This window comes from Sipha flava, unplaced genomic scaffold, assembly GCF_003268045.1.
Source record: "Sipha flava isolate LNK unplaced genomic scaffold, YSA_version1 105_pilon_pilon, whole genome shotgun sequence".
Classification (NCBI taxonomy): domain Eukaryota; kingdom Metazoa; phylum Arthropoda; class Insecta; order Hemiptera; family Aphididae; genus Sipha; species Sipha flava.
Window position 1 is genome coordinate 320,823 of NW_020271719.1, and position 11,528 is coordinate 332,350.

General features: G+C 31.4%; 1 protein-coding gene across 2 annotated transcripts in view; it reads left to right on the forward strand.

Annotated features, from left to right (window-relative positions):
* LOC112684559 (bestrophin-4-like) overlaps positions 1 to 11,528 on the forward strand; it is a gene marked incomplete at its 3' end in the record, with an annotated part of 61,355 nt that extends 49,827 nt beyond the window's left edge. For both annotated transcript variants that reach the window (XM_025556138.1, XM_025556148.1), the window contains 1 exon segment: positions 10,983 to 11,528. In XM_025556138.1, the coding sequence (XP_025411923.1) occupies positions 10,983 to 11,352 (370 nt within the window).

Here is an 11,528-nt window from a genome sequence, read left to right on the forward strand (position 1 = left end):
GGTAAATAATGTATCAAATGAGATGTTAAGACTAAAAACGCAAAATGTGTTGGTTACCGCGTTTCTTGTTGTACTTTATAATATACTGAGGAACATGAGTAAACTTATTGTACTGCACAATTCAAAATCGCCAATCATATAATGTATATTTAATGCCTTTTTAAATATACGACGTGTATGATGAATAAATTACGTTTTGCGTTCCGTTCGTGATAAAATTAGTACGACAAAGTCAAAATTAATAATTTCTTTAGATATAAATCATGGGGTATTTATCACTGGTCTGGTAACTAAAAATTAAAATTGTTTTTTTCTAATTAGTTGTGTGATCATTTTGAAAGCTTTATATAAGGTATTGAACTCCTTGACTTGTTTTGAAATAATTGTTTTACTCGAATATATTATTCAAACAACTTTCTTAATAATCCAATGTTTTTGTCAGTTCAAAGAAACCCAAATTAATGGTTTACTAAGTTCGTAGGAAATTTTAACTACTACTAGAGCTATTGAAATCATAAATACTAAATGGTATGAATCCTCAAGGGGTCGGATGAGTCATAGGGATTGTTAACTAATATAGGTAGATAATTGTTCTTTCAAATTTAAAATCAGTATGAAATTGGTTTCGAAAAATCATTCAAAAATGAGGTCGGGTTGAATGAAAAATATCGAAAAACACTTTAAATTTCTATAAATATATAAGTAAATAACAATTTTGTAATAAAATTGATTCAACACTTTTAGAATAACAATATCCACATACATGTACAATCTATGAATATTAATTTGATTAATTTATTTATAACAATACTTATATAATGTTAGTCGTGTATAGATCTTATCAGAATTTAATTTAGAATTTAATATTCTAACGTTTATAAATTGTTTTCGCGATTAACTATTTTAATTAACTACAAAGAAATACTAATGAAAAAAGTTGTATTAAATTTTTAAATCACAAGTATTACAGTTAAAAGTAATGTACATTTTTAAGTACAAAAATGTAACAAGATTTCATGATTTTTGTCGAACTTTGTATAAACTTAAAATTGAAAAATTATAAAATGAAATTTTGATAGAATTTTAAATATTTTACTATATTAGAGAATAGCAAGACTATCTAATGAGGAATCTTGAACAACAATTTCCAGAATTGAAACCAAAAATTAAATAAAATAAAACATATATAGAAATATATTTTATATTATTTTGTTGTTAATGAAAAATATTTATTATACTCGTAGAACATATTTTATAAGCATTGTCTTAATTGTCTTTAATATTATATTTTATTTATAATAATTTGGTTCTACATTTTTGTAAATCTACTGAAAAACACACATAGTAAATTCTTAGGTCAACTCCGAATCTAAGATGTACATAAAATTAATATTTTGCAAATCGTTTACAATATTTTTCTTCGTGTAAGAAATATATTACTTTCCAGATCTTAATATACCTAATGTTAAAAATCAATATTCTATCAAATATAAGAGAATATTATACAACTGGTCTATAGGTATAAAATGAGATCAATTAAAATTGTGATTAGCACTGACCCTATAGTCGTTTAAATAAGTGGTGCGCAACCTAAGGGTCGCGAGATTTTAATTGGCGTAATCAATAATTTAACTAATTATATTGCGTGAAATCATTTTGTACCGTCAGAAATAGTACAATAGTATATATATTACTCCACGAAGCGACGACGCAAACAACGGTCGTGTAATATGATAATTTTTGCGATGATAAATTGTATGGAATCTATTACATCTATTGAATACTTTGAAGTCCAAGTCCACATTACTCACATTACATGGATTATTGTCAAACGAATATTATCAGTAATTGTATTTAATCTCATGGATAGACAGTTCCGACTTTATTACTTTATTACGTTGAGTTAACCGGATTAATTCTTATAATTGCACATTATTGTAATTATTTTATTATTAGTTACTAATGTAATTAATACATTGATATCGATAAATTTTTAATTATGATAGTGAAATTATAAACTAATAATAGTGATGGTAATTGTAATGAAACTAAATTTCGTTAGTTAGCAAAAACTTCATCAGATATGAAAACATGCCATAGAGACAAAAAAAGGAACCAAGTTAATCTTATCAAGTTTAGATTTACTTTTGGGGTTCGAAAAGGTGAATACCATCAAAGCTAAAATGACTTTTGATTATTAATCATCTCTAATCACTTCAGTTATATAAATTTAATTAAAAGCTCAAAAAACTTATTTACATAATTTTACTCGGTTCCTCAAAAAACTATATTATATACTATTATTATACATGAAGAAGCAAATGCTAATAAGTTAAAACCATTACCTTATCGAGATAATTATTGAATCGTAAACATGTCTGATGATATAAAATCACAAATTCTAAATAGATAAATTTACAATGAAATTAGATTAATCTACAGATATAACTTATCTTACTTAACTTCTTGCACATTTTAGACATCCTTATAGAGACTTTTAAATTAAATTCCAGATTTTTTACTATACTTTGCAATGAAATGGGTTATGATCATGAAAAATTACTTCTTTATAATTAATAGGTTGTCTCGTGGTAAAATTTTATCACATGTTTTTTAATTAAAAGGTAAGGCACAACATTTTCTTTTGGAACGTAATAATACAGTTGCTGAACACTGTTTGATGAGCAATGGCCTACGATCCATTTTCTCATACATCCTTAACTTTTCTTGGTTCTGGGGTTGTTTAAAATAAATAATTAAATTGATTAGTGATCCAAAAAGGTTATTCACCACTGGATCAAACAAAATGTTCAAAACAATTTTTAAGCCTACCGCGGGTAAACGTATCGAATATATCATTGAACGAGTGACATCAAATATTAATATTATTGTTATTGTTGATGGCAGTATGTAAACTTTGCAGATGGTTTTCACGTGACAGTAACAGTAGTATACACTCAGACAAATATACAATATAAACATCGTAAATATTATAACATCAGAGCCAACGCAATGGGTGTGCAGGAAGTGCGACCGCACAGGGCCTCACACTTAGTACGACCGCAAAGGGCTTCGCGATTTTTATTGGTAGGAATTATATATTAACGTAGAATTGTAATAATTATTATAATTCTATTTATACTAGTATGATCACGTGTTACGAAACTTTATTTTGTTCGGTCAAGTTACCGTATGTACACGACTATCGTCGGGTCCAAGTTACCCGCAAATTTTACATTAATTACTGATACAGGTAGTGTGCTTTTGAACTGAAAAGAATAATGTACAAATAAGTATTAAGATAGTATAGTTACAACTTTTTAGTTGTCCGGCTATTGAAGGAGGCCCCCGCTTTTAACAATTTTACATGGCCTCCGCGAATCATAGCGCCGGCAGTAATTATATACGCATCGTAATTTGTACTAACAGCAGTGGGCTATACCAATAGCTTTTTTCGGTAATCGCACGATAACGACGATGATTAGAGATGTAGAAGAATTAGATAGGGAAATGTCTAAATGATTCTCTCGCACGCACACCCACATGCACGCACTCACGTACATTACCCGGGGGGGTGAATTGTAACAAAAACAGATTCACATAGGATTATTTCGAGGCTGTGAATATACTGGATTATAGATTAGGGTTATTATACGTCCCATTTAAGACGGGATTATCCCTTTTTTGGTAGTCATGTGCCGTTGTCGCATCAAAATATAAACGGGACGCTTTTTATCCCATTTTTAGAAAATAATTTCGTTCAATCCCGTTCTTCCCATATTATTACATTATATCTGTAAAAGAAAAAAAAGAAATTTTCAAAGCAAATATAAAACACTTTTATATCATAAACCATAAACATATCGAAACCAGCAGATCGATAATTTTCACAAAACAGCACTTTAAAAATTTAACTTGTTCACAATTTTATGAATTTTTGTTAGAGCACCAAAAATGTATTAAACAAAAGTAAATAAAGTACGAAAAATAGTAGAAAAAGAATTAGTAAATTCATGAATAACGAAGATAACTGATAAAGTGTTTTTTTTATGTATAGTTAAAAAAATGAATCAGTAATGATATGTAACAATATAGGTACCTATTGTTAAATACTTTAATAATAAAAAATAATTTATTCTATTATTAGTAAAACGCAGTCTACTAATTTTAAAAATAAATGTATTATATTTATAGTTATTCTAATTATGTTTTGAAATGTAAATTTTTTTTTGGGTAGGAGGGAAATAAAAACTGTCCCATTTATTTTGTCTAAAAATCGACACCCATTTTCAAAGTCTAAAACGACACATTATAATTACTAATATACCATATTGTGTACAATATATACGCGCGGGCTCGTAATATATACAGAGTCTTTTAAATTCTATACGACTGATCGAAAATCATTATGAAACCAGACACATAAGTATATAAACGTCTTGAAATCTTATGTTAACAATTTTCCTTGAAAAGTGTTTTTTTTTTTTTTTACAAAAGTATGTATCACAATTTGAATGTTGCCCCAAAATGTAGTATGGAGTATTATATAAATCTGTAACAAATTATACAAACAACTATTATAATGTTATACCTCTTGGGCTATAACGTTAGTATTTATATTTATAAATACTTGAAATTTTTTATGTTTCTGATGCATTCTTCTTTCTACGAATATACCGTAAATACAATAGCATAGTGGTTCCCAACTTTTTTTATTCCATACCTCTCTTGTACATTTTCAAAAATCTCATGCCCTCTTCCCTTAAATTAAAAATAAGATAACCTTATTTTAGTAAGCCGTATAAAGAAAATTTTGCAGGAGTATCCTACCTATTGTAGTCTCTTATTTCTTATTGCTTCAACAATATTTGATTTTTGATACAGTAAATCTAGTTCCTCGTTTTTCCTTATCCTTTATTCATTAGTTACACTATCCTTCACAGATCCGAAAATTCTTCTCAGAATTTTTCTTTCAAATGAGAGGAGTCTATTCTCATCGGTTTTCCGAAATTCCCAGGTCTCTGTAACAACTGATCTTATCAAGGTAGTATATAATTGTTTCTTCAAGTCTCTTGACAGGGAACGAGCTCTTAATAATTTTCATAATTCGAAAAAGCATTTGTTTGCAGCCTGTATTCTCGCATCTATTTCCTTTGCTGTATTATTATTTTCTGTTAGTATCGTTCCCAGGTACTTGATCTGCTCTACTATACCAAAATTATATTAATCTATACTTAGGGAAGGACTTAATATTGCATTGTCCTGCTTCCTTACATCCATATATTTTATCTTCTTTTCATTGATACGTACACCCATTTCTGCTGATAATTTTTCTAGCCGTCTGAATATCGACTTAGTTCATTTGTAGTTCATTTTGCGATTCTTTTACCAGTACCAGGTCATCTGCGTATACCAACAGTCCAATAGTGTGACCCTGTAAGTTTATTTCTTCGTGTTGACTCATATTCATTTCTCTTATCGCTTTTTTCAGTACAATATTAAATAATATAGGTGACAAATTGTCTCCCTGCCCGTACTTGTACTTGTTCCAATTTTATATTTCCTATTCTAACCCTAAAATACGTTTTCATAATACTTGACTTAATCAAGTTTATCAGTTTGTATGGGAAATGAAACTCTGTCCATGTATTAATTATTCCTTCTCGGTATAGGCTGTCATATGCTTTTTGAAAATCGACAAACAAAATATGCATTTTCTTATTGAACTCTCATGTTTTTTGTATAAGTTGCCCGACAATGAAAATTTGATCAGTTGTCAATACATGAGTCATTTATGTATATAATTTTAATCATTATTTTTTTGACACAACACAGTTAGTAAATAATTGCAATATTTTAATGAATTGTTTATATGCTATTATAGGTACTCACTAATTAGCCTTTTGAATTTCGTATTATGTAAATCGATACTTTTCAAAAAACTTTCTGCTACACCATCAGCTTCCATACCTGTCGCTGATTTTGTCCAATTAAGAAAACAAGTGTGGTCTAAAGGTGTTTCATTTTTAGTTTCAACTCGATTACAAATCACACAGTAGCGATTTCGTTTGCTAATGTACAACACTTTTCTGGTTTTAAATCCAATAATAGTGGCTTATTCAATAATTAAATTATCACTATTTATTATAATATGTTTTACAATATTATTTTAATTTATATAGCTTACCACTCCAGATTATGAATCGTATTTGGTCTTGTAGCTTGGCTTACACCACTGGCCGTCAGCCACTACTGAGTAAAATGGTACTCCATCATCGTCTATATCTCCAGCTTCTATAGGCACTTGTTTTTCCTCTTCTCCAGCTTTCCTAATTTCTTCCCAAGCTAAACTGTGGATACTTGCACTTAAATCTTCGTGTTATCTACTAAATATGGTATTTGCTATACATGGTATTTCTAATGCAGATTCAAATAATTTAGTTTGGCCAATTCCTTTTAAATAAAAAAGTACATTCAAACGGTAACATATACTTGACTCTTATAGTCTGTTCAGAGCCGTATTAGCGCATAAGCACTATAGGCACTATAGTCTACGAACATTTTTGAACATACGAAAATGTATGGTAACGATTTTTCAGTAGTATGCAAATTGGTATAAAAAAAAAATTTCATGGTGTTAGACAATTTATATTATATAAATTTTGGATTAAAATTAATTTTTTTTAACATTTTTAAAACTTTTATCATATAAAAATGTATGATGGTTATCATATAAAAGTTAATATTTGATTTTTATGTTGTAAATATTATTGTTTTTAAAAGCTTAACACTGCATGAGATTCAACAATTCCTCTCCCAAAGAGAAGATTTTTTTTATCATTTAAATACTGGACAACGGCCCAGCAAGGACTAAGGGCCTAGGGCCTACGATAGTGTTAATCCTGGCCTGAGTCTGTTAATAATATAATATCATTAAATTCAAATTTTACACATCCATTACTATGACCCACACGACACAGAAGATCTTTACTCATTTAGCAACATTTTATGTTCTCGGGTAATTTAAAAAAGTTATAATTTAACAAAATAAATACTTTAGACAATAACTATTGAAGAATTTATCATAATAAATTAACAATCTTACCTATTGCGACAGTACCATTTTTAACAGCCTAGTTTTTAGGAAGGTAAGTTTCGTTTGTTTCGTAGAAATAATAGTTTCAATATTACACATTTGACACTGAAAATTAAAATTGGAAAAAAATCAATTCGTTTTTCAGAAACAAATACCATTGACATGAATGAACAATCGAGCACTCTTTTATGTGTTATTTCTTTAAAAATATGGTTAATATCTACTATTCGTCTACCAGATAATGGGACTGTATGAATTACATAAAACAAAATTAAATTGATAAAAATAACGAAACTTAAATCTAATATTTAAATTTATTTGTAAAAAAAACTATTTATATTTATGAGTTACATACTCAAAATCATCATTTCCGATTTCAGTTTGCAAATTATGTTAATTTGACAACTCAAAGAGATCGTATTTCTGTTAAAAACTTATAAAAAGCCAAATGGATAGGTCATTCTCTTGATAATGTTGTTATTTTTAATTTGTATAATAGGTTGTACTGCGCTAAGCATAATACTTTCGGAATAAAACCTATTTTTCAAAAACATAACCTTATTTTTATACCAAAATATAACTGCGCTAACATCCTCATAATACTAAAAAAAAAACCACAATAACGAGAAATGTTTTAGAAAGGTTATACTGATCTACACGTCGTTCAGACACACACGAATGTGTACAACCAGGCTGGAACTATCGCAGTCGTGTTAGCCTGCAGCGAATATGGAAAAAAACACATACTGAACGCAATATTTTTTTTTCTATAGTAAATACAAATATAACGGATAACCTGTCAACAGTGTACCTACTATAAAATAATTTATATATAATAGTTTAACATTAATCGAGCTCGTGTTTAATTTTTAAACATTAGAAAGCGGTTCAATCACCCACCATTGCCATTGCATCTAAATAGTTAATTCGGATTTTTCCAATCTATTTAATCAAAACGTAGTTCCGAATGAAAAAAAAACAATATTGATCTATTTCAAAATATAAATATAATTTACAGAATACAGTTAAATCATTTTTTCGGTTAGTTCTTCTCTAGTTTATCAATTTAGTAGATTATATATTAAACGTGTGAGTTTAGAACAAACAAACGTCAAAACGCGTAATCAAATACCCTATTATTTAAAAATGTGTAGATACATTCTGAAAAATACTCTACAAACTTAAAAAATACTCTAAAACAGTAACATATGCCCTAAAAATGCACATAATGTTAAATATGTCATAAAATTCCAAAAAATTCAAAACTACATAATATTAATGAGTATCACTTGAAACATTTTCTTCATACGGACCTATGCATTGGGACGTAAAAAAAAAAAATGCATCAAAATTCAAGCCCTCTTGATAACACAAAAATAAACTTAAAAACTCAAAAATAATTTAAAAGGTAATACAAAAACACCTTGTAAGTGATAATTTTTTTCTATAAAAAAAACTTATAAATACTATTTAAATTTCTAACTATAATTATCACTTGAATAAAATATAAAAAGTTAGACTAAATAAAATATTAACTAATTTCAGATCAGTGGATAATTTCACAAATACATTTATTAAAATTTGTATACATTTATCAATTAATTTTACAATGATAAAGGAGAACGTGCCAATTAGTTCAATACTTGATTACTCTTTCAATACGATCTTTCCGATTGATTGATAACCAGTTAAATCTTTTCTAGAGAGAATAATTATAAATTAATTACATTTTATAATTATTATTTAATCTAAATGAAATAAAATAATATACTTAATTGGACCATAGGGTTACGTAGATAAGTCCTTAACCTTTTTTATAAAGAAAATTATCTTTCGTTCTGTGCAGTTAATGCATAATCAGATAAGAGATTTATAGATAATACATTTTCAAAGCAGTATTAAAATATTTTATCTTTTTGTTAAAACTATATCATGTAACTTCAATAAAGGAAAGTGTTTTAAAAAAATATATCGGGATTGTCTTAATCCTCAGAACACCCCCCGTAAATACGACACAGCAAATATTGGTATTCTTAAGTAAATATTTATACATTCAAGAAAATTCCTCGGGAAATGTCAGGTACTGTTAAAAAATAGTATAAAAAAAAAATCTAATACTCAAACACAAAATAAGTTGTTTTATTTGACGTATAGAACCAATTAAATTTATTATTGTATTAATACCTGTTGGCTTAATACGAAGTATCATTATTAGTTATTTTGCTATCGTATGTAATCCGTTTCGAAAGAAAATATTCTGGTTCTAAAATACCTATATAAATATATATATATATATTGAAATTAAATTTAAGAACATTATCTATGTCTTCTCGCAGATTTTTTACGATATTTTAATTTTTAGTAAACGACATTGATTATCTTTAGTTTTTGACGTTTAAATACCAAATTGGCGAATTGTTCGGTAAAAAATGTCGGTGTCCTTGATAACTATTGCAACAATGGCTCGCGGCACAGCCCGGCATACTAAAAAGACACAACTCCAAGCCGAAAACAATTCCAAAGTCGGCAACTTAAAGGCACGTGATCGGAACGTATACGACCGTCGCAACTTGCGGAACAAGTTTCTCCCTTATTAAACTCTTGGATACATTTTGATCGTCATGCGTTATACAATACCCAGGGACACACATGCTTTTGAAATATACTCGATTCGTGACGATCAGTCGTTGGTTCGTCCCTAATCGATTTTGGACGTGTAATGATTATTATGCAGTCCAACGACCGTTCCTAAGCTATGCGTCACGAAGTGCGAGAATTCGACAGACGTGCATATATAATAAAGCATATTTATAACTAAAGATAGAGTAGATTCTTGTTGGCTAATAGAGATTAGAATACCTCGAATTATAAATCACGATCCTCGTTGAAACTCGCATTAGATGCATCAACAAATCATGTACGTACACAGAATTCGGATAATTCGTACAACCGATCGAACGGAAATCTTGCCTTTAATATTAGACTAGATCATATACTCAGTACGAAGCGATATAATACAATATAAGTAATAATAATAATAATAATAATAATAATAATAATAATGGAAAACACCTTGGAGAAGCTGTACAGTACATAGTCAATCTCAAGTTATCTTCCGACATAATTGTACGGAGTACACATTATGCTAAACCCAATGTACTCGCTAGTAGCAAATCACCTGCACAGGTCCATCCTGTACTACCCGAGACAGCGTTCCGCAACCGTAGCGCAACGGCGCAATAATAATATAAATATAATAATAATACGCTTACAATATTAACTAGTGGGTATCGAATACTAATTAAATTATTTAACTTAATTGATGTTTGAAATGAAAAAGCTATCGATAACGTATCAGAATAATATGATCCATCCAATATCGCATGCAGGGCCGGCGTTAGGGGTAGGTAAAACGAGGCATTTGTCCGGGGCTTAAAATTTTCATTTAAAAATATTTTTTTATGGAAATCTCGTAAAACAAAACGTGAAACGTGTGGATCGCCGCCAAGCGATTACGATTCCTCGAGAAATCCGTTGGCGTGTGTAACAAAACAACAATATTACATTTGATACATCATATACCGTACACGCCAACGACGTCGGTCATTGTCCGATATCGCGTGCAGCTAGCTGTTAGCTAGCCGAGCCAATCGTCGCCTATAATTACGGCTTGTACAGGCGACCACGGTTATTGGGTAGGATAAGTTTTGCCAAGGGCCCCGCCGGCCCCGGAATCGTACGGTTCGGTGGTGTGCATCCAGGCGGCTGCTCACGCGTGACCCGTTTACGCGTTTCCCGCGTCGATCTTCGTCACCGAACCGCGTAGGCTAGAGGGTTGTTGTCACGGGATCCGTAGTAAGAATGTACCAACTTGGATCGGTTGCAGGGTCGACCAGCGGTCGAACGGTGGCGGCGAGTTGGTCCTCGGGCCGAACGCGTACTCGTCGACGGCCAAGCGGAGCGGCGGCGGCGTCGCGGGCGGTTTCAAGCAGCTGGCGCAGCGCAAGACGGACGCCGCGCAACCGGTCGTGCTCGTGTCGATGACCAGGAGACCGAGCGGCAATTCCGGACAGTGGAAGCCGTTCAAGTGGAAATCGTTGGAACGTCTCGGTTCCGCGGACCCCGGCCATCCGCAGCAGCACCGCACCGACCCGGACGAAGACCGCCGCCGCGACCGTCATTGCGAGGCGACCAACACGACGACGTCGGAAGCAAGGGACAACCCGGCGTACAGACCGGACGGACACGACGTGTGACCGTGTGCCCGTCCGTTCCTTCACCGGTCGCGTTCGGGTTCCGCACGTTTTTCGGTTACTCTCGTTCCCCCCGTCCCCCGTCCCCTCCCCTCCCCCGCCCGTATCGGACCGTCGCGTCCAACCGCCCCGCGCGCGAGCTTCCCGGAAGTTCGCGAGTGCACGCCCCGGCAGCACTT